Source organism: Triturus cristatus, chromosome 4_1 (genome assembly GCF_964204655.1).
Source record: "Triturus cristatus chromosome 4_1, aTriCri1.1, whole genome shotgun sequence".
Taxonomy (NCBI): Eukaryota; Metazoa; Chordata; class Amphibia; order Caudata; family Salamandridae; genus Triturus; species Triturus cristatus.
Window position 1 is genome coordinate 933,371,344 of NC_140585.1, and position 24,638 is coordinate 933,395,981.

Below are 24,638 nucleotides of genomic sequence, written 5' to 3' on the forward strand. Positions count from 1 at the left end.
TAGCATTGCAGTGAATATATGAAAATATATCATTATGATAACCCTACCTAACACTGACTATTCTCTAGAGAATGAAGTAAGAAGAGCATTCTGCCAGATCTCTTGGAGCAGCCTAACTCCCCCATATACCTGGATGTGTGATGTATCCTGAAGCCAGTCCGATGTAGAACAGGCTGCCGTCCTTTGCAGGATAGTGATGGAAGTCTGCAAGGCTGGCGATCAGTCACAGGCAAACTGCCAGGATAATCCATGGAAGTGCTGCACTAATGAGCCAAAGCTCAGAAGCAGTTTATATCCCCTACACCATTCGCACTGTGTCTGAGGTTCTTTATTAATGTTAGTAAACTGAGCTGTTTCCAAACGGACAACAAAGTACAAGGGCAGTGTGGTCAATGTACTTTATCCTTGAACAGAATGTACAGTGTCGGATAAAATGCTTAAGAAGAAATGTGTGCTGCAAGCAGAACACTTTCTGAGTATGTAATCATGTATGCGCAAAGTATGTTAAAAGTCACCGTCTAAAAAGATGTCAAATTTAAACGGTAACTTGTAAAATTAAAGCTTTTGAGCATGGACCCTGTAGAACCACACAACACCTCCCTCTACAAAATGTGCTGGGCCCCAGGTGATAGGTCTCTGGGGTCCCAAGTGGCCCGCAGGTAGGTTGCCTTTACTGCGTACAGCCTTTGGCTGTGGCCAGCATGAGGTTGGCTGCATGCGGGGGCTGGCCGCAAGTCAGGGCTTGTGGCCAACCCCCCACTGCGCATGACCTTTGGCTGTACCCAGTGTGGGGTTGGCTGCATGCAGGGGGTTGGCCACAGGCCGTGCGTGGCAGCGATTGGATTAACATATGGTAATTAAATATTACTTTACGTTAAAAAAACCTTAGAAATTTACTGAAAAAAACAAAGGATACAGGGATTTTATAGTTAGGAAATAGCATTAAAAATGTAGAAATTCACTGAAAAAAACAAATGTAAGAGGCACCTTCTAGTTAGGAAATAGAATTAAAAAACGTAGAAATTCACTAAAACAAAGGTAACAGGGACGTTATAGTTGGGTTTAGATTTTACACACATTCCTCATTATTGGCAATAGATTGGGATCCATAATGTTTTTATCATAGTAGAAGACTACCTTGCCTAGCCCTGTCTGACAGTAAAGTCCATTCATATTTCAAGATGGAACATACTCATGAGAGTACAGCCAAGAATCCCCTTGTTTCTGTTATTTTTTCTTTCTCCTTTTTACTCTCATTTTTTTAAAAAACATATTTTATTTCCTTTTGTGTTCTTCCGCATTATACCATTGTGTACAATCTATTTTACATTCCTAACTTTCATGTTATCGTGTACATACATCTGCTTAAGTACATCCATCTACTTCTGTTTAACAACAAGCTTATTCTTAATTTTCCCCTCCAACTCCCCCCAACTCCCCCATCCCGTGCCCTCACTGCAGGTCGTCCGTTTATCTTGTCCCCGCCATAGTGTTCCACTCATTTATTGTCTATTGTGTGGTTGCCCATTTTCCGATGGTGATCCTGGTCTTGTATCTTCCTATGTTCCGTATTTCATCTTGGGAAGTTTCATCTACGGGTGCCTGTTCTAATGTTCTAATGCCCCTTCCTGGTTATGTCTTATAGGGCTCCCCTCTTGTGAGTGTGTCATTGGTGTTGTGGATCCGGACCCATGGTCAGTGTGTCTCATCTCCTCTACTAGTACCTCCCAGGTCCTGGCACTCTCAAGTTTGCCCAGTCCTCGTAGTGTATTCCTGAGCAGGATCCTGCCCTCGCACCCCGCCCATTTCTCCAGTTCCTGCCTCCATCTAGCTACACTAGGGCCGCTTGGTGCCTTCCATCTACTAATAATTTTGCGCTTGGCTAATATGAAGGCCAAGTCCTGAAATTTGTCAGTGATCTTTGTCTTCGCTGTATGGGGGAACAAGCCAAGCAGGCAATGTGCTGAAGTGCATGGCACCTCTCAGTCGGTAATTCGGGCCGTTTGGTTTGTCACTGCCTGCCAACAAGGAGCCAGGGCCTGGCAGCTCCATATCCTGTGTTTGAAGCCCGCTCCCACCTCAGCACATCTCGGACACTCCGCATCCTCTCTGTGGAAGTAGCCGTTAATCCGGCTTGGGGTGATGTACGCCCGATGTAGTATGTAAAAGCTAATCAGACCAAATCGGGCATTTGTTGAAACCCTGGAAGTTCTGTACATTATGTTCTCCCAGTCCTTATCCTCAAGGGGTCTTCCTAGCTCTTCCGTCCAGTAGTTTCTCAGCGTGTCCAGTGGCTTAGCAGAGTCTTTGCCTATCGCCCTGTACAAGCAGGTGACGGCTTTTATGGTGTCCCCCGCTGTACCTATGTACTCGTGGCGTGATGAGCAGGCTCAAGGGTACCCATCCCCCAGTGTCGTCGCATAGCTCCCGTAATCGCCATATGGAGCAGAAACTGTCCCCCGGGGATGTCCCAGTCCGTGCTAAATTCCGCAAATGTTATCAATCCCCCAACCCTGTATAGGTCACCCACTTTCGTGGCCCCTGCCTGCTCCCATTCTTCTAGTTCTCTCCATTGCCCCCATTGTGGTAATGCCCGGAGCATTGTCAGTGGCAGGTCCGATGTGTAGGGTTGTCTAGTCTGTGTCCTCTGGAGGCATCTATTCCAGCACAGTTCCATCACCGTGTGTTCATTTGTGTATGTGTGCTGTGTCCTTGCGGTTTTTAGAAGAGTGCGTATTAGTACATTTCTCTTGGGGGTGAAAGGTCCTACCTCCTACCTGGTGTAATTCTCCCTGCTATCCACTGCATAAGTCTCTGTAGTTGCCCTGCCAGGTAATATGTCTCAAAGTCAGGGACCGCCAGCCCCCCTCCGCTAGGGGTCATTTTAGTATTGTCAGGGCCACCCTACATCTTCCAGTCCCCCATATAAAGGACGAGAGGCATGAATCTAGCTCTCGAAACCAGGCTCTGGGTACTCAGACAGGCAGCGTGGTAAAAAAAATACAATAGTCTGGGGAGGGCCACCATTTTTAACAGGCCGATCCTTCCCACCACGGAAATAGGGAGTTTTCCCCCCAGAAGGCCATGTTGTCCTTTAAAGACCTCAACCCCCTTCCTAAGTTCCCTTCATGGATGTCCAACAACGAGGGGAATACCTTTACTCCCTGGTATTTAAAGCATCGGGGCTCCCACTGCAGGTCTCCCAATCCCTCAGGCAGTTGACTGTCTTCCATTAATGGGAAGAGTCGAGATTTCTGCCAGTAAACTCATAGCCCCAAGAGGTTCCCGAACCTTCCATCATGTTCCTGGCCACTCGCAGTTCCTCCTCTGGATCTTTCAGGAATAAGAGAATATCGTCCGCGTATAACTCTATGTGATGTGCCTGCCCTCCCAATCGTAAGCCTCTGTATCTAACGCTCGTCTGTACCAAGCAGGCCAGGGGTTCCATGGCCAGGGCAAATAACAGGGGGAAAAGGAGACCCCCCTGGCGCGTACCCCTCTCCACTTGATACTGTTCTGAGATCGTGCGGCCCGTGCACACTCTGGCCAGTGGACTTGAATATAGCAGTTTCACCCATTGTATGAACCCCTGGCCTACTCCCATCTTTTCTAGGACAGCATCAAGAAACTACCACCCTAGGCTGTTGAAAGCTTATTCGATATCTATGGCGAAGATTGCTCCCTCCTGTTCCTCGCTACTGCCAGTTTCCAATATGGAGAGAAGCAGTCTTATATTTAGAGTCGGTGTTTCTACCCGGAATGAACCCCGCCTGGTCCGGGTGGACCAGGTTGGTCATGTATGGAAGGAGTCTCGTCGCCAGCAATTTACTTAGAATTTTAAAGTCTAGATTGAGCATCGACAGTGGCCTGTCGGCCGGGCATTCTAGAGGGGACGTATCCGGCTTGAGCAGTGGAATTGCCATTGCCTCTCGGCTGGCCTTTGGCAGGATTCCCTCCTCCCCAGCCGCTATGTATAAATAACTCTACCTGCTTGGGGGCCAGCTCTTCCACATAGGTGGCATAAAACTCCATAGGGAGTCCATCTGTTCCTGGGGTCTTGCCTCTGGCCAGTCCTTTAATCGCTGCCCTAATTTCTTGCTCTGAGATTTCAGCACCCAGTTGATCCACTACCTCGTCAGTCAGTGTGTGGATGGGAAGCCGGGCCAGGAAATCGCATGTTGTTCCTCCCTCTCGGGACTCCGAGCTCTTATACAGGTGTTTTTTAATAGTCAAGGAACCTCTTATTTGTCTTGGCCTGCTTATATAGGGGGTGATTGGCTTGGTCAGCCACTTCCATTATGTTATTACCTCTACGGGCTGGATTGGCCAGCCAGGCCATTAGTCTGCCCGCCTTATCCCTTTCCGCATGGGTACGGGCCATATATGTTTTATAGTCGAAGCATCGCAATTGTTCTTCCTGGACTGCTGCTTCCTCCTTTGCACTCAGGATTTCCTGGCAGAGCTCCTGGAGTTCGGGGCGTCGTGTCTCTATGTCTCTCAATACTCAGTCCTCCCTTTCCACATCCGTAATTAGTGCCCGCCATACCCCAATGGAAGTCGCCATGCACCTTCCCCTGATCACAGCCTTAAAGGCTTCCCATTCCAGAATCGGTAGTTTGAGCATTGTCAGTGCAATAGGATATTATGTGTCCCCTGATCTCCTGAAGGAAGGCCTGGTCCTGCAGTGCCTCCGGTTTGAGGCGCCAAGTAGGGATGGGTTGGTGCTGCGCTTCCCACTTTAGCCTCATCCACATTGGATTATAGTCCGATCTTGTACGTGTCAGGTACTCCACTCCTTGCATTAGCGCATGCATGTCAGATGAGCATAGAAAGGTGTCCAGTCTTGCGTGTAGTTCATGTAGATGAGAGGTGTGAGTATTCCTTGTCTAGTGGATGTGTATGCCTCCAGATGTCCACTAACCCCCATCGGGTCTGCCATCCTCTGAAGGCCTTAGCCATCCTGTGCACCGGGGAATCCCGGAGAGGTGGGTGGGATCGATCTAAGCCCAGGTCCGCTACGCAGTTAAAATCTCCTCCCAAGATGACCTAGCCGGTCATGTAGGGCGCTAGATGCCGGTCATCCTCTCCAGGAAGGAAGCCTGTATATATTGACTGTCACATCCTGTCCATCCAATCTGCCCGTGACTATTGGGTACCGGCCCTCAGGGTAGACCTTGTGTCCAGTATAATGAAAAGGAACCCCCACCCGTATCCAGATCAGTACCCCCGTAGCGCATGCTGAATATGAGATATAGTTGCCTGGCCTCTCCATCTGCGGTGTAGTGCAATGCCCCCTGAGGACAGGGTGTGGGTCGCCTGCAGCAGGGTAATATGAACTCCTCGTCTACGGAGGTGTGAGAAAATGTTATGTCGCTTCTGCATGGAGTGCATGCCCCAGACATTCCAGACAATAGGTTATATGTCATTCTACTATTCTTTTTTTTTTTTTTTTATAAATTTTATTTGAGAGTGCGTACCGTCAAATACATATTACTAAATGGGTACATAAATACAAAGAATAAAACATATGATTATACCCTCAAACAATACAAAAACAGACAAAGTGATAAACAGTGACATACAATACGAATTAGATTGGCATGTTAAATATTGATACAGTCAATATATCATTCGTTTGTGGTCAATTTTGCTACCCTCCATGTAGCCACTGGGGCCCAAAGTCGCTTACCCAAATCCCTTAACTTTGCTCCCTTTAAATCATATAATGCCTCCTCAATATTATGTATACCCAACATTCTACTCAACCACATTTGAAAAGTTGGGGCTTCTGTATCCTTCCAGGCTGCGCTAATTAGAATCCTAAGAACTGCTGCAGAGATAAAGGCTAAAGCTTCGGCCTCGATACTTATGTTTAGTTTCGCATCACAGCCGATTATTATCAGGGTCGGGGATAGATTAATTTTAACATCAAGTAGCCCCTCTAAAAACCGTGTTATTTCAATTTTGATTAATTTCAATTTTTCACAGCCATAGAACATGTGTATAAGATCTGCAGAGCCTTTTCCACATCTGGGGCAGTTACTGTCTATCGCTTTCCCCCACGAGAATAGTTTTTCGGGCGTATAATATAAATTAAATAGGGTTTTGTAATGTTGAGCTCTTAGATTCGTGGAGCGTAAGAATCTCTTGTCCATAGCTAGCGCCTTATCAATATCTATTTCTGGATCTCCTAATTTTTTAGCCCATGCAGCTTCAATTTTGTTGCTATCATCTGTTATTGCGTCATTAAATATTTTATATATATCTCTAATTCTATGACCCCCTGATTTCAAATATTCAATTAATTCAAATTTCCCTAGCAAAGTGATAAATGGCCTAATTGATTTAATTTTATTTACAATCTGCATGTATTTAAACTCTTGAAAGCCTCGTAACGAATAATGTTGTGTAAGTTCTTCAAGTGTTCTACACTTATCGGCAATCATTATTTGCCCCAGCTCTACTATGCCATGACTCTCCCATTGACGCCACGTTCCATCCCTACTAAAATTTGGAAAAAGTGTTGAATTCCAAAGTGGTGTGCGATAGTGGAGGGTAGGTATATCTAGAGCTTTTTTAACAGTTTTCCAAATATACCATACATCCTCTAACGTCTTATATCCAGTTTCCTTGAAATAACTCCTCTGAGTTTGCCTTAATAAAAGCCCTACGGCTTCACCGCCTACCAATAGCTGAAAAATTGATGGTATTGCCGATTGTCTGAGGGTTGGGCCACCCGGATGGAGTAGAATAGCCATGTCTGTAAGGAGACATGCAAGATGGTAGCTCTTAATATCTGGCAGACCCAACCCACCTCTGTCTTGTGGTAATGACATATATCTATTTGACCGCCTTATTTTACCATATTGCCATAAAAATTTCAAAAAAAATGGCCTCAATCCTCCTAATAATTTTATCATCAATTTTAAATGGGATTGATCTTAATTTGTAGAGCACTTTAGGAAACATTGTCATTTTTATAACGTTAGCCCTCCCTATCAATGACAGCTGTAATGAGTCCATTCGTTTTAAGTCTGTTTCCATAGATTTCAAAAGAGGGGTATAATTGTCGTTGATTATTTTACCTGGTTCTGCATTTATTGTTACACCCAGGTAAACTACTGATGCTACATATCTTCCATCCACCTTGGCTATTTTTTTTTAACATAATACCTGAGTTTTGTCAACATTTAGTCGATAGCCAGACACATCCCCAAACTGAGCAGTGATGTTAACTACCTCCCTCATAGCTAGCTCTGGATCTTTTGTGATAACTGCTAAATCATCCGCATAAGCGAGAATTTTAGTTTGAAACCCATTTGATGTTACTGGTTTGATAATCGCGCTGTTCATTAATTGGGTTATTAAGGGATCTATGTAAAGCGCGAACAAAATTGGAGAACATGGGCAGCCCTGTCTAGTACCCCTTGTTATATTGATCCTATCTGATCTTTCCCCCATTAATTGAATTCTAGCCGTTGGTGATGAGTACATAGCACGAATAGCTTGACAGATTCTGGGGCCGAATCCCCTTGCTTCCATAACCTTCCATAGAAAACTCCATCTAACGCGATCAAATGCCTTCTCTGCATCGAGGAGGATCATTGTCATTCTACTATTCATTGTGTCCTATTCCCCCTCCCCTCTTGTTTTCTCGTTGCCAGGGTTCCCCGAAAGGTGGAACGAGCGGGTGTGTGACCATCGTTTCCTGTCAAATAGTCTTTCCCAGGCTCCATGCAGTTTCCCCAGCTTAAAACTTTATAAACACCCCAACTCCCCCGCCCCAGGACCAGTGAGAATCTCTTTCCCCCCCTCCAAACTGTGCTACTACTGATAATGTCTAAAGTTCAGGTAGAGACAGGTCAGACGTTCGATTCGGAGAAGAGCAATGCCCTCCTGCCTTCCCCAAGCTCCCCCCCCGCCCACCCGGTGCACACATTATTCCGATAGCACGCCTTGGTCCCAAGTGTTCTCAGTCCCTCTTATTATGTTATTGTATCTCTGAGTCTCTCCCCGTGTTTAATATTCCCTACTATACTTGCCTGTCCCACAGTGTTCAGATAATTTCATCTGCCGATCTGGGAGTCACAGATGGGAGTTCTTGGCTGGCCTCTCCCACCGTACTGGAGCTTTGATCCGAGTCCCTGGAATCATCCCCTGTCATCGAGATGGTGTCCTGCCTTTCAGGTGTGCTAAGGGATGATATCGCAGGTACTGCTCTATCCGTTTCCCGTTGTGTCTCCGCTACCGAGGGTGCACTTGCAGTCTTTCCTCCTAATCCTCATTGTCGAGCTGGGCCTTGCTCTTGTCTCTCTTGTCTTGAGTCGTCCCGTTCCTGTGGTACGTGCTGGTCGATCCATTCCCACACCTCTTGTGACGTTTTGAAGAACCTTGTCCCTTCAGTAGTTACTACTTTCAATTTAGCAGGCACCACCATGGAGTGTTGTATGGCCTGCTGACGCAGTTTCCTTTTAGCAGTAACGTATGATGCTCTCTGTTTCTGGACCTCCCTACAAGACATCTGGGAATATTCTGACAGTGCTGTTGTCCACTATGAGTTGACCCTTCAATCGAGCTTGGCCCAGCACATGATCTCTGTCCTTGTAAAATAGCAGGCGTGCACCACCGATCACGGAGGTCGTCCAGGTAGTGGTGCTCTCGCAGGGACTCAATGTGCTTGCTCCAGGGCAAAGTATGGAGAGAGTCCTTCTTCTGCCACGTTGGTGCGGATCCAATTTTCTAGGTATGCTACCATGTTTTCTCCCTCAATCTTTCCGGCAGGCCAACTATGTGCAAATTGTTGCGCCTTGCTCTGTTTTCGGCGTGTTCCGCCCTAAGTTCCAAAGCATTCACCCGCTACTCCATGTCAGTGAGTCTGTTTGTAGTTTTGTAGTTGTGCCCAACTGGGGTTTCATGTTGTGGACATCTCCTTCGGTTGCTGTGAACCGTTCTGCTAATTTACTATGGTCTGCTCTCAACAGTCCCAGATCCTCTCTGAGGGTGTCAATTTTTGTTTCCACCTCCACACTTGAGGTCTCGATAGCTTGGAGTATGGCGTGGAGGGAGAGACCTCCGAAGCGTCTCTCCAGGCATTGAGACCAGTTAGCTTCGACGCGGCCCCCCCGGGTAGTCCCCTGCCTGTTCCTCCTGCTCCAAGTCCAGTCTTTTACACACCGTCCCCTTGGTGGCTCCTCACCCAGTGTTCAGGCCAGTCTTGTTGAGCTTCCTGTCTCTTCGCAGCCTGCTCCGTCTGCTCAGATACTCGAGCTGAAGTGTGCCGGGTGCCTTCATTTTCGTAGTCCCAGGGGTCTCCCCAGCTAGGTGTAGCAACCTCCAGAGCTCCTATATGCCCAAGAGATGTGGGGGTGCCCCGACTTCTTTTCTCCGTTCTTTGCCCCCCAGCTCTCTCCAAGTAGCACTAGATTATGTCCCTGTGTGGGGTTCAGGGGCTCGTTTGTAGGGCTCACCACATTCCCTTTGCCTATTGCTTCCTTTACTGCCTGCTGCTCGCCAAAAGATGGTTCCGGCTCCGGGGCCCACTTCCGTTGCTCCTGTCCATCCCTCTCTCCCGCTAGGAGGCTGCCCCCGTGTCTAGGCTTACCTCCTATGTTCCTATGCCCTGTTCGCTCCTGGGTCTCGCACGGTTATTCTGACGTTAGTGGTGAGCCGACGCCTCTCTCCTTAGTTCAGCTAGGCATCAGCCGCATTCCACACTCTCCCGCTGGTCGGTTGATCCCAGCCGCCACCCTCGGCACTACATCAGGCGGGGGCCGAACCCATCGTCTGGATGTAGGTCCTGGCCCACTAGCACATAGGCTCTCTCTCCTGGGGAAGGCGGGGATACCCACTCGCCACGCTTCAGGAGTTATCTCTTGTAGCGGCCTCTCACCTAGCCGCCAACCCCTGCGCCTGTGTGTTTCTTCCCGGGGCTCTGCTGTCAGTCTCTTATCTCGGTTCCGGCCTTTGCTGCCGCTTTTCCGACGGGGACTCCCAGTGCACTCCGCGCTCTCTAGCTTCCGAGGGCTCTGGTTCTCTTGGAGACCTTCACCAGTAGGACTTGCCTTGGTGTCCTCTGTGTCTCAGGGGTTCCGTGCCAAGTTCACTATTCTGCCGCTGAGCCATCTTGCCTTCTCCTCACAGCTCCACTTTATATCTTCTTTCGGCCTCTCGTTGCTAACTCCAAATGCTTTCCCTGCGCCCTGGCTGCCGAGGATCCGGGTCGTCTGATGCCCTTCACTGGTAGTTCTCACTTTGAAGTCCACCGTGCCTCTGTGTCCCAAGGGCTCAGCACCGGGTTCACTGTGCTGCTGCGGGCGCCACCTTGCCTTCCCTCACAGTTCCTCGCAGGAGGGTACCTTTTGGAATCGATCAGCTTTTTGACCAAAAACGTGCACGTTTTGCATTGCTTTCTATTGCAACGCGTGCACGTTTGGCGTTTCCCTTGAGGGAGCGAGCAGTGGCGCCTTCTGTCAGTAATTATCATGCCTTGCTGCTCACTCCCGCAAGGGAAAAGCCAGATGACCTCACCGTCTACATGCGTCCTTGCGCAATCTGATTGGTTAAGGATTTTTTAATTGCTTGGTTCAGGCGTCCTTGCGCAATTTGATTGGTTAAGGATTCGTTAATTTATTGGTTCAAATACTACTAGCCGTCTGTTCCACTTCCAATTGTAGAAAAACTTAATTACGCAAGCGTAAAACTTGGGTAAGTCTGCTTCCAGTTATCGTGTTATGGTGTGTGCCTTGTTTCCTTCACCATCAGTACTACCTCCCACCTTGTCTTTCCCCGCTGCTGCACAAAGTCTATAAGAAGTAAAATACATAAGCCCAACCTAAAATGGTTGCACACACAGCGTGCACTGCGTGGAGCACTGCCTCAAATTTTGCAGGATTGTCCCTTTCCCTGCCGCACTGGTTGTCTGTTCCACAGCAGCACCAGGGAGAACAGAAGCCGCTCTGCCAGTGAGGAGTCACTGCCCTAACCATGCATTTGCCCTCTGCCCGAAATCCATTCCCTGTACCCTACGCCAGACCATCCGTGGCATTGGGCTGCTATCTCCCTGCCTGTGCTTTTTGCCCTGCGTATCTTCAGCCTCCCCGCCCAGCCTCCACCCTGAATCGTGTCATCCTCTCCTTGCAGTTCTCCCTCCTCCAGGCCCATCCTTCCCCGCTCTGCTTCTTCTCGCCACATCCTTTGCCATCTCTCGCTACTAATTCTATCTCTGGTCATGGCTTCTCCTCACTACGCTTCCTACCCACATCTCCGCTGCTTCCCCGCTGCTCTTTTCTGGCCTCTTCTCAGTCTCTCACTGCCCGTTCTCTTCCCTGATACGTGCACACACCGTGCTTGCGTATCTAATCCCCTACAAAGTAAATCCAGACTTATTTGCTTTTTCCGTGCTTGTTGCAGTGTGGTTATAAATGTCTTTGATCTGTTGGAAGGAGACACCGCTTGTCTGGGGAAAAAACACCTTACCTGGACTTTTCAAGGGTTGTCAACTCTGATTCTTCACTGGGCAAAGTTTAAACTGTACTCCATGTTTTGCTACAGTGTTACTAACTTGTCTTACTTCAACCAATAAAGTGAATCTATCCTACAATAGACACATGAAAGGCCAACCTTTGTCCTCACTTGTGACTTAATCTTGGGATAGGTTGCTTGTTAAGTTATGCCTTCATAAGGACCATCTCACTTTCAGAAGTCCGCTCAAAACATGTCTTCTGTACAATTCTCAGATCAGCCGTGAAAATCGAGAATAACATTCTTTGAGCACCAGGGCAACTTTAAGGCAACAGAGCGCTGTAGACACTGATTAATTCATACATACATTCATTCACGCATTCATTGATTTATATGTTATCGTAGGTGAACTGTAGGACTGCTTCACTTGTCTTGAAAAGCTTGCTGGGTTGGTGACAGCAATGTGGCTTGGAAAAGCCAGCCCCCAGTCATTGCAAAAGGAAACGGTGACGTAGCTCTGGAGATGGCACACGGCCAAGGTCTTCTGACGCGTGTAGGGCTTTTAGAAAGTGACTCGATACTGCTTCCGGCAATGACGTTTGTCTTGGTGAAAAAATATAGCATACAAGATGTTAAACCTTCTGTTGAGTCACTTGGAGCTTATATTAGTTCCTCAGGAAATAAAATTGATCTTAATAATAGACCCAGGCGAAATTTTCGTTAGGCCAGTCCAATCCTGCAAACATTCTGTGTTATGTTTATTAAATGGAATTCCCCAAATTATGCCATTCCTCCACATCATGTAATTTTTCCGTCTGCTAAAAGAAAATCCTTTCAGGGGAGCAGCACGAATGAACAAAACACGAATGGCAGATGTTTGCGACATTTATGATTTAGTACTTTTTTTTTTTAGCACTCTAATTTTTTGCACAAAATGTGTCCACACGTCTAAAAAAAAAAAAAAAAAGCATTGGCATAGCCAATAGGTCTCTCCTTTTGGTACCTTATAAGTGTTTTGCCATGCAACAGTTGATGTTGTTGCACCAAGGATATTGTCCTGCATTACTGATTACTTATAAGGTCCCAAAAGCAAAACCTATTGGCTATGCCAATGCTTGTTTAGGTTTGCTTGGCATTGCAGATATCTCCACACTTTATGTGATCAACAGAAAAAGAGCTTTAAAAATCACTACTGAGAGAGGAGTTTTTTCTCTGTCCAAACTTTGATTCCCTCAAGTACAGATTTTGATTGAGTAGGATTTGTGTGCCTTCTCTGAAAAATAGTGCTTGTATTGCTTTATGTGTCTTGTGGGAAAGCTAATGGAATGAGTTGGTTATGGTAACAAGCCATTGATCAAGGCTATCTGCCTGATATGCTTATAAAAAGTAACAAAACAACAGAAGGTCTGATTTATTTGTTGTGAAAAGCATTTTTTAAATCCAATGGGCCTTTGAGTTTGGATTGTTAGTTCACTGGGCTAAGTTTATAGGCAGGTATTTTGTTACAGCGAATCTGAAGAATTACCATAGTAGGCAAGGGTATTGGAGTATTTCCAGTGGCATACCCTCAGAGAAGATTTGCACTTTGATAATCTTTGATAAACCTCTTCGGAGGGTTTGAATATTGTTTGGCCACTGTAATTTTGTGTGCATTTATAATTCTCTCACTGTATGCCTGATTTTTATTTTGTGGAAAAGCTTATGCATAATTCAGTTGGCCTTCGTTGGATATTGTGAAAAGCTGATAAAAGCTACAGATCTGATTGGTTCTTTGGGAACTTTTATGTCGGATACCAGAGGTCTGACTGGTTTATTGTTAAAAAGCCTTTAAGGATGGATTGTCAATTTTCCGTCTTCAAGGCTGTAGACAGAAATTTTGTTAAATGGAATATCTTAGATTATTGTAGTAGGCGATGTTTTGGGGTTAGTTATTCCTCTAATAAACTATTTGAGTTGAATATTTGCAACTTGATGAACCTTGTTAGGCCCTTTTCTGAGTGATGTATGTTGTTTTGCAAAATGTCATTTTGTATATATTTGACATTTTATGACCATGTGTCTGATGGTTGGCAGTTTTTGTGCAATACTGGAAGCCACCTTTGGTTATGGCAACAATCTAATGATGAAGGCTATAGGCTTGCTTGGGGAAAATGTTGTCCAATGCCTTAGGTCTGATCGGTTTGTAAAAAGGTACAACAGATGTAGTAGGCCTGACTTGGGTGGATTGCTATTAATATGTTGAAGGCTGCCAATTGGTATTTTATTACGTGGAATCCACATATAACTTAGTAAGTAGGAGTTTCAGTATATGTTACCCCCATGAATAAACCTTTCAGGTAGAGATTTTCACTGTAATAAATCTTGTAATAATCCTTGTTAGACCTTTTGAAGAGGGGTTTTCTGTTGTAGGCAGTAATTTTATACTCATTTGTAATTTTGATGACTGTTTGCCTAGTGGCTGCCTTGTGAGAAAGTTTATGTTCTATTTAGTAGGCCTGAGTTCATGATGATGATAGCCAACAATAAAGGGTATAGCCTCACTAGTTTATTTGGTAGTCTGTTTAATTTAATGAGGCAGTGACTTCATAAATGGGAGGCAGGGTATGTCTGGAATACAGTGCAAGGCCTTCGGTTTTCTTTGTAGGTTGCTCTGTGCTGATCTTTTATCATGCACACTATTTAGATGCAAATGGCACTACTTTTTAAGACTGGCCGAGAAACATCTTCATCCATCGGTTTTCCAAACAATTCATAATTTAAAAAAACTCTTTCTCAGTCTCATCACTGGTCTGTTCAAGTGTCATTCACATTTTGGTTTTGCTTCTGCCCAGCACTCTTTACAGCATGGAACAGTTGGTCATCCCATTTTGTCCCTGGAGGTCTTGCATTTTTCCTAATCACATATGCACAGACTCCTGAAAAGGAGTGTGCTTCAGTGCCAGGTCTTGTGTTCCTGGGCTACTGGACAGTTCCTTTATTTTTACTATTTTATTTTTGTGGCAATTTTGTTTTGCATATTGCAGTTGTTAGCAACAAATAAAATTGCCGTCTTGCAAGACCAGACCCATTGACTTTGCGAAAGCTTGCTAAAATTGGTGGCATCTAACAAGAAAGCTCTGGAATCCCCTGACTACATGTTCACTTGGACTATGGTAGATCTGCAGCAGGATCCTTAAACTCGGACCGTACATGGGGCCTATTAACCTGGATCCTATTCCTAACTTTACAAGCTCTGAAGTCTCAACTTTTTAAAGTAGGCCACCAACAAAGCAGGGGATTTGTACATTTATTCTTGAAGACATACACTGCAGTAACAGATTAGTTGTATGAAACGACTATATTAAAAACAATTACTCCTCTTTATATGACTTGACTTGGGCAGCCTATCTGAAAACCTCTTTTTTGATAATCCACTGTGCTTTTATGTAGCCACAGCATTCCTCGGAAATGTCACCAAAGGCTAATTGGTATAAGGGGCACCCACAATGGATTTCGACACTACTGATATTACATTAAAACTGCTTATTCTGTCTAAGCCCAGTTTACTTAATGAAATAGGATTTTCAAACAGACGTACAATAGTTCTGTATATTCAGATGTAGCACATTACCGTCGGGGACAACGGTAGACACGCCCATGTTGGTACTTAGCCAAAAAGCCCAAGTGAGGTAGTGGTTTCTCTTGGCAAAGGATTTTAATTTGATACCTCTCTAAGGGCCATATGTAGGTAGGGTCACATTTAAGACTCATAAATACCGAATTTTACCGATTCGGTATTTATGAATCGGTAAATGTGATGTAGGTAATCAATCGGTAATATTTACCGATTCGGAAAGGGTCGGTAATTTAGAATCGGTATTTACCGATTCGGTAATGATGCATACCTTCCCATTGATTCCTATGGGTCAGGAGGCCCATAGGAATCAATGGGAAGCCAGTTACCATTACCGAATCGGTAAATACCGATTCGGTAATGGGGGAGGCAGTATCATGGGTGGCAGGGTGTCACATTGACACCCTGTTGCACCCCTGATTCGTCCATGTGTGCACATGTGGCGCACATACATGTCCTAAGGGCATGTATGTCTGCCACATGGCACTTTGACATCAGCAATATATCACGTTTTGCTAGGTATTCGGTATTTATCACCAACCTATATTTGGTGGTAAATACCGAATTCTTTTTCCTAGACATCACTCATTTGAGTGTTACCTACATATCATTTCAGGATTCGGTATTTACCGAATCAGTAAAATTACCGATTCGGTAATTTTACCGATTCGGTAAATTACCGAATCCTGAAATATGCCCCCTACATAGCAAATGCCTAAATACGGGTCGGTAACGGGATATTTACCGAAAATCGGCCGTTACCGACCGGTATTTGGCTTCCTACATATGGCCCTAAGCCACAAGAAAATGCTCGTTGCCATTTCATTGCCGGTTGTATGATGGTGCTGGCTCTAACTTTTAAGGCAGGCAGAATGGGAGTCTCCTGCTTGCGGAGGACTTTGGGACCACAAGCAGACATGGTTTGGGAGATCAGAGGGTGCAGAACATGAGTCACAGAGATCCAACATGGAGACAACTATGTGGCCATTCCTCCTTCTATCCTGAAGCTTTCTAAACAAAATGGTGGCTGCTTCTTTTGTTTTCCCTTGCACCTGGTTCCCTAGTTCCAAAGTCTTCATCTGCTGTCCTTATGCCTCATTTCCTCCTTAGTCAATGGCTGCTTGGGTTACTAAAATATACCAGTGAAGTCCTCCGAGGCTGCCACGTCCAGCAGTGCCGAGTTTCACAGACGCAGCAGTCAGATGTGATGCAGGTTTGAGAATACTGGAGTAACGCTCAGTATTCAGGAAAGTATTAAGATGGCTCTGTGAAAACAAGCATTGGCAAATCCAACAGGTCTTGTCTATATGACCTTTTGGCTTTTTTTTTTTTAATTGCTGTGCATCATGGCTAAAAACATTGTCAACAAGTAGCATAGGAATTTCAGGTTAACACCTTCCACGTTTAAATGCATACTATCATTGACTCCCTTGTATAGCAAACGCTGTAATTCAGTTGGTTGAGTGTCCATACTCTGTAGCCATGAGATGCTGTTGACTCAGGTAAAATCCCCATGTTGCTAGCTAGAGTTTGAGTAACAGGAGGCAGCGGCTGGCTCTGAGCGGAAGTGAGAGTTGAACAAAGTACATTTCCTGCATTTTTAAAGCACCTCCAAAATGAAGAAATAAAACAGATGGGGAGACATCCCCTGCTCTTGGAAAGCATTGAGCGAAGCAAGAGACCGGGACAGAGCTGAGAGGACCATGGCTGATCACAACCACCTGAATCAGGCCTGCCACAGATTGCTCACTCACAAGATTGTTCTAAATATTTAACAGTTTAACACTTAATCATGATTGGCCTCCCTCCCTGGTAGCTACCCAACAAAGTGGTATCCGAACATTTTTAGTTTCTAACCTTGTATTAACTGGAGGCTATGTCTTTTTCTGGAGTAAGTATATTGCACCTACCATGATTTGTGTAATGTTTGAGGATGGTCTGATGCCCTTAAACTGTTTTGAAGATTTGCTGTTTTGTCCAACTTTTATTCCCTCTGTAGTTGGTTCAGGAGGTTACAATTACTATGAACATCTACCTCTCTCTTGACCCTCTGGATTCTACCACCAGTCGTTAGTACTCTTCTGAAACTTTGCCCTTTTCTGCTTTTTTATCGGGAATTCCTCACCGGTTTTCAAAGTTTTTGCTCTATTGCAGGTGGTTTTTTTAACTCTCAGAATGTTAATTCGACCTTCGGAAAAGAGACGAGGAATATAACAATTGTTTTGAATATACCTACTGGAGAATGAAAAAACTTAAAACCATGTCAAAATGTAGTGTCTACAAACTATGGATCCTCAAATGCAAGGTTCAAATTATTTCAGTTTAAGAAATTGCAAAGAATGTATATAAACCTGCTTCTTCTGTAGAGAAATGGGGAATAAAAGCAAGGCCACTGGAATTATGCGATTGTGCAGCCTCGGCAAGTTTCGCATAGTTATAAATTTGCCACATAATCCACAATCTCTTGGGGAATCTGCAGATTTTAACAAAAACAAACTTTGTTTCTAGCTTAAACAGTTCAAAAGTTACTAAAAACGCAGCGACACGTGTTGCCACGCAGTGGGAGGCCCTTTGCAAAGGTTGACTGGTCACCTTACTGTAGCTTATAGCAGTGTTTAGGTGTTAAACTGGTACTAATGAGTTGCAACTAATGCCCAGACTGTCTTAAATTTAAAAATATCAAGACAATGAAGCAATACTATCCCAAAATGTGCCGCATAATTTGCCTTTTCTTGCAGTATAATGTACTCGTCACTGCCGTATAATTTGATTCTCTCCTGCTGCGTAAAAGTGGCCCTGGATAAAAGTTAGGCTAAATGCCCTAAATGTAGATAACCAAGGCCTATTTTATTGGGAGTTATGGTGGATTTATTTATGATGCAAAACAGCATGCGCTTGTCTGCAAGGGATTGAGTGTCCAATGCATCCCGAGCACATCTGCTGGAACGGATTGCTAATAGTGGCCAGAACCATAATTTTGCACTGTTAATGCCTTTACTGTCAAAAAGGCGTCTATAGTTGAGAAATGTCTTTATGCTGTTGAAGAATGGCCAGGTGCTGAGGGAATATTAATCATAAACACCAGAACAGATAATCTTAGAAATTACATGATGATTGAAGATGAATGAATATACAACAGCGTAACCAATAAGGAGCAGAGCCTTCTTGCAATTAAACTAGTATTACAACTTGATTCAACTCCGGATTGTGCAGTTATTACATATTTTTTTTCTCATAAATTCACCTGTATTCTTTATCAATTAAATATTGGGGCCTTCGTTACGAGTGGCCACTTAATTCAAATTGGGCTGGTAACACTTTGTAAATATGTTTAATTTCACCTGAAGATAGTGGTTACAAAAATAACAATTCACATTGCAAGTGGCATTGTAGCCTTAACAATTCCTGGTACAGACCCTAACGCTGCTCAAAAGAACTGACTGTCTAGACTTTGTAATAATCAATAATAAAGGAACAAGGGTTTTTCAGAGGCAGGTCCAGCATACATGCCCAAGGACAAGTGGATCAAAGTAGAAGTATGCAGTTCCTAAAGGGAAGGGGAGGTCAAAGCATGGAGGGAGAGGGGGAACCCAGGTGGGTGAAGGATCAGAAAGGGGAGAGCTCCAATAAGGAGCAAGGGCCCTCACACACCCCGAGAGGCGTCCTGCTTCATTATAGGGCAGCTCCTCATTGGGCCGGCTCTGCAATGCCCAACGGGCCCTCAGGGGGGCTCTTTGCCAGAGGTCTTTAGATAAACACACCAGGAGGCCCAATGTGTATGGGTGGTGGGGCGTGAGATAGTAAGTAGAGTGGGTGTAGTACGTATGAGTGAAAGCAAAAATAGCTACTGTGATCCAGGAAACCTTTATTGACTGGACACTGTGCTATGGTTAAAAAAAGACTACTTGAATCTTGGCTGGCAGGACAAATTCAACCTGTTACAGCTACAAACGTGAGATGACGAGTGAAAGTGGATTAAAAGATCTACGTGTTTCACGCCTAAATTACTCCAACTGGATGTGTGGCTTTTCTTCAGGACCGGGGATTGGGACAAACAAAAGAACCTAATCTACTCTATAGTGTGGGTGACAGTCCTAGGTGTATCCTATAAAGTACCGTAGCAATAGAATGGATTGGACTCAATCCAAAAAAGAGGGGTCAATTTTGTCTTTTTGAGAAGTTCGTCCTTATAGCGAACCTCTGTGGGCGTGAGCTGAAGCTTCAGCCAAGATAACAGCGGGCGTTCACAGCAGTGGTGGACGTGAGTACCATGAGTTAAAGATATTTTCCTTTGCTTCTTTTCTCATTGCTGTGTACTGCTTAGTATGAGGTGAAACAGTGTGAATCTACAAGAGATTAACGCTACAGAAAATAAGTTGTTTGCAAGATTACTTTTGCAGCTCTTAACCTTTTATAGACTAATGCACCGTGGCCAGCCTCTTCAAGCTTAAATGACAGATTGATCCGATGAGCCGTTGATCATGACAAAGGATTCTTTGTTTCCTGTCCTGCTCATTGAGGACTACCTGTGTCCATTTCATTTTTTGTTTTATTGAAAAAAATGTTTCTAATGAAGTTGCTTGTGAATCTAAGCAAGATATAGTGCTCCAGAACTAGTGTTACAGGTAAGTAACATATTTTCCTTTCATTATCTTCATAGGAATCTAACATTTTTCTTTGTAGTCTTATTTTTGTTGGAGAACATGCGAGTGCGTTTATAGTCCAAGGTTCCATTGAAAACATAGTCTGATTAGTGTCTTCCATGTCCACAAGAAAATAAGGAAACCACGAGTAATTCAAATGTTTTACACACTTTTTTGTGGAGTGTAACATTTCCTTTGTTCTGTTTTCATCTCGTCTTTTTTCCAGTATATAACATTGTTTAGTTATATTTCCTGGTATTGTTATTCCGCAGCTTTATAGTGTAACCAAACCTTTGTTTTACAAAGCTTTAATTGATGGCATACTTTTTGAATTAATCAATTAATTGCATTCATGTTTTGCCTGCCTTTGCTTTACTGATTTAACATTTGGACAATATATTGAAGGCATGAATTGATGTCTAAATCTTCTCTTAACTTGCAGAAATTAAATGTGATGACCAACAATTGGAAAGTAAACTACAGCACTGTGCAGCTCCTTGTAACAAAAGTGAGTTCCAAAGACATTGTGTGCAGCAAGAGGAACTCCGTAACCACTACCAGGCTGGGGAAAACCAGGAGGCTGAACACCAATATTGTGCACAGCCCCTAAGCGAACACAATAGACTCCAGGATGTAGAACACCAGTATTGCGCTGAGTCAGAATCTGAGTCCTCTAAACGACTCCACACTGTGGAACACCAGTATTGTGCAGAAGCCGAGAGTCCACTTTATAACAAACAGCAGGCTGTGGAACACCAATATTGTGCTCAACCTGAACCCATTAATAGACCCTTGCAGGTGGAACACCAGTATTGTGCAGAACCTGAGGTTGAGACTAGACATAGACATCAAGAAGAACATCAGTATTGTGCTGAAGTCGAGCTGGAACCTAGCTCCAGAGACCAGGAGGCAGAGCACCAATATTTTACAGAACCTGATAATGGTCTCAGAAGCCAGGACCAGGAACACCAATATTTTGCAGCTCCTGAAAATGAACCCAATAGAAGACAGCAGGACATGGAACACCAATATTGTGCAGAACCTGAAACTGAAGCCAGTAAATGTCGCCAATATAGTGCTGAACCAGATATTGAACGCACTCCCCATGAAGTAGAACACCAGTACTGTGCAAATCCTAATACTGAACTCAGTAACAACCAACCAGAGGTGGAATCTCAGGAACATGCAGAGGCTGAATCCAGAACAATTTATGTGGTAAGGGAACTTGAAGAATATGCAGACCAGCACAATCCACCCAAGAATGGACATTTGTGCAGAGAATCACAACTACTACTTGAACCCAAGACTGAAAGACTTATAGGTGAAATTGATAGCAGTCGGAAAGAATATGATGAACCAGAGTCTGAAAACAGCAAGAGGGGCGTGGAAGGAGATCGAGATGGCTATTCTGAGCTCCATATCACCTGTGTAGAGATCAACCCCATCGAAAATGCTGAAAGTAGCACAGAAACTAGAAACGCTTTTCTACAAAAGGTTCAGGACTATGTACAACCTGATTCCAAGAGTGAAAGTTTTGCTGTATGTTGTAAAGAAGCAGGCCCTGATCTTGGAGGTGATTGTATGAGGATTTGTCGTGTGGCATATGTAGAGCCAGAGGTTGGACCTAGCAGTAAATGTATAGCAGTGTATCATGAAGCACTTTCAGAACTAAAGCTTGCAAGTAATACTGGAGCTGCAGGTGTGTACCATGAATATATTAAACAAGAGGTTGATGACAGTAATGAATACAGTGAGAAGAATCAGGAAAAATATGCTGAACCTAGTTATAGATGTGTGACTAAATATTGTGAAGAACCAGAGGCAGACTCCAGTGACCATTGCTTGGTTGTGTATCGTGGAGAATTTGCAAAACACCAGGTTCAGCCTACTAACCAGTGTTTAGAGGAAGATCACGAGGAGTATACTTTACAACTGGAACTTGTTGAAGCTGCATCCAAAGTCTCCAAAGTTCTCATTCAGTTATCAGATCAAGAAGAGCCATGTGAAAGACTGAATAAGACCCATAAGATGCAAAACAGCCCTACAACAAGTGAACCAGACTTAATCAATGAATGTGAAAACGTTATTGGTTCATCCACAAGCCCCACTTTACTCCAGAGTACCACATCCCCCAACAAATCACACACATGTGCTGAGTGTGGGAAGACTTTCAGTCGAAATTCCAATCTGATTATCCATCGGAGAACTCACACAGGGGAAAAGCCATTTAAATGTGCTCAATGTGGAAAGAGTTTTGTTAGTTCGTCAAAGCTGATTGCACATGAACGAACACATACAGGTGAGTCTGTGTCGAAGCAGGAATTTCTTTGTGTTTGTTAGGCTATTCGCTCGCTCAGGTCCTTCCTCTATGCCGTCAGAATTATTGTTATAGCATACCGCTGTCACAAGTGGGCAAAAAAAGAAATGAATTGCATAACCCAGCAGTATGCAGTTCCTTTGAACTACTGTGAACACATTTTAGTCACTGTCATAAACTGTCCTTGACTTAAGAAACCCCGAACCAATACAATAGAATTCATCTCACCACTTTCGTTTAGTACACATAGATTTGCAAGCGGCGTTGCTCGATAATTCCATCTGTCAGACGTCTATTGCTGTAGTTATGAAAATATTTTTCTGTGGGAACTTATGAATTGTATTCTAGAACATCACAGGAGTATCCTCCAATTTTTAGTCCAAATTTCTCCAAGTGAACATTCTGAGAGAGTTGGACAAGTCGCAAATAAGTCAGGCTTTGGTTCAAAAATCAAACTTGAAAAAATTTAATATTTAAGTCTTATGGGTGAAACCACTCCTCTCTAACAACTAGTCGGAGTCTAATTTTCTTTCATTTTGATTATCTGAGTTTGAAGTTTGTGACATCCCATCTGTCAGTTATTATTTATTTAAAAAAAGGTTTTATATAGCGCTGGCTGGACCCAAGAGTATCAGAGCGCTTTACATGATTAGGTAAAAAACAGCAATTCAATATAACTTTATACACATAAGTCAAGAAAACAAGGCACATAGTGGTTTGTTTAAAATGAGGTAAATGTTAACAAATATGTCATAAGTCTAGCAGCATGGCAATGATGAATAGGCCTGGTGGAAAAACAAATTTTAATTATTAGAAGGGGGAAGGAGGGAGGGAGCAGGGTAATAAAGGATCGGAAGGACGTAATGTATGAAAAAAACGGGGGAGAGAAGGTTCTAAATGAGAGAGTGGGGGCAGGGGTAAGCATAAAAAACAGTGACAGTCAATTAAGGACCCCAGTATTTGTTGAGAAGGAGCAGTTTGAGGTCTTTTTTGAAGCTGGGGTAGGAGGGGTTGCACCGTAGTTCCTTGGGAAGAGCATTCCATACGGTAGGCGCATTTCCAGAGAAAGAGCGAGATTGAGTAGCTTTCTTTTTCAATAAGGGTGGGATAAGGATGAGAGCATTGGTGCTCCTCAAATTTCTGGTGCATCCTGACTTGTGGAGTTTATCAGAGAGGTATGATGGGGTGTTTTGATGGAGGGCTTTGTGCGTGATGCATGCAGTCTTGTAAGTGGATCTACCTTCAATAGGGAGCCATTTAAGGTCTTTGAGGACGGGGGAGATGTGATCAAACCGTTTGCAGTCAGTGATAAGCCTGGCAGCGAGGTTGAGAACGGATTTGATCGGGGCAAGATGGACTTTGGGAGTTCCAGAGAGAGTCGCATTACCGTAATCAAGTTTAGAAAGGACCAATGATTGTACCACTGATTTAAAGTCATCAGCAGGAATGAAGGGTTTAATTTTTTTAAGATGGTGCAGTGTGAAGAGGGCGCCTTTTGCCGAGTTTTTTTTATGGGGAGTAAGACTGAGGTTCTGGTCTATGCTAATGCCAAGGGACTTGATTGAGCTCGAGACGGAGAGAGAGCAGTTAAGAGCTTTGATGTCAGGGATCCACTGTAGGACAGGGAGAGGGTTGCTTTTGGGGGAGAAGAGAATGATTTCTGTTTTCTTAGGGTTTAATTTAAGGTGGTTGTGGTGGAACCAGGATTGGATCTTAGACAAAGCAATGTTAAGGTGCAAGACATCTGAATGGGATTTGATCTTATAGTAAAGTTGGGTGTCATCGGCATAGAGGTGGTAGCTGATCTTAGCTTGCTTAAGAATGAGTGTGAGTGGTTCCATGAAGAGGTTGAAAAGAGTGGGGGAGAGAATAGAGCCCTGGGGGACCCCCAAGGTGACAGGTAGAGGTTTGGAAAGACAGTCGCTGATTTTAGTTTGTTGGGTTCTATGTTTGAGGAAGGAGGTGAACCATTTCAGTACAGCGCCATTTAGACCAAAACGGTCTTTGAGAATGTTGAGTAAGACATTATGATTGACAGTATCAAAGGCTGCAGAGAGGTCGAGAAGGATGAGGATGGAGGATTCACCTTTGTCTAGAGAGTGGTGGATGTCATCGACTATGTTGAGCATAGCTGTTTCTGTGCTGCATCCCTTTCGAAAGCCTGATTGTAAAGGGTCCAGGAGGTTGAATGATTCAATGTGTTTGTTTAACTGGAGCAGAGCGCATTTTTCTAGGGCCTTGGATAGGAAAGGAAGGTTAGAAATAGGGCGTAGATTGTTTAAGTCATTGGGGTCAGCTGTGGCATTTTTGATGGTGGGGGTAATTTGTCCTAGTTGGATGGAGGCAGGGACATTGCCAGTAGTGAGGGAGGAGTTGATGATAGTGGTCCAAAACGGAGCGATGATGTGCTTGAGGTCCTGAACAAGGTAGGCTGGAAGGGGATCGTTGGTATGAGAAGAAGGTTTAAGTTTGGAGATGATGTTGAAGACATCCCGTTCCGTGACTGGACAGAAATTACTCCAGAATGCATTATTTTTTGGTTGGGGGGGCGATGTAGTCAGGTTCATGAGAAATGTTGAAGGGGGGATGTTGGGAAGAGTCCGGG

The 24,638-nt window shown here is 44.3% G+C and overlaps 1 protein-coding gene across 1 annotated transcript in view; it reads left to right on the forward strand.

The window, feature by feature from the left end:
- LOC146855856 (uncharacterized) overlaps positions 1–24,638 on the forward strand; it is a 143,867-nt gene that overhangs the window by 56,830 nt on the left and 62,399 nt on the right. The window contains exon 3 of the mRNA XM_085653799.1: positions 20,159–22,015. Within this exon, the coding sequence (XP_085509925.1) occupies positions 20,159–22,015 (1,857 nt within the window). The remainder of the gene's footprint in view (positions 1–20,158; positions 22,016–24,638) is intronic.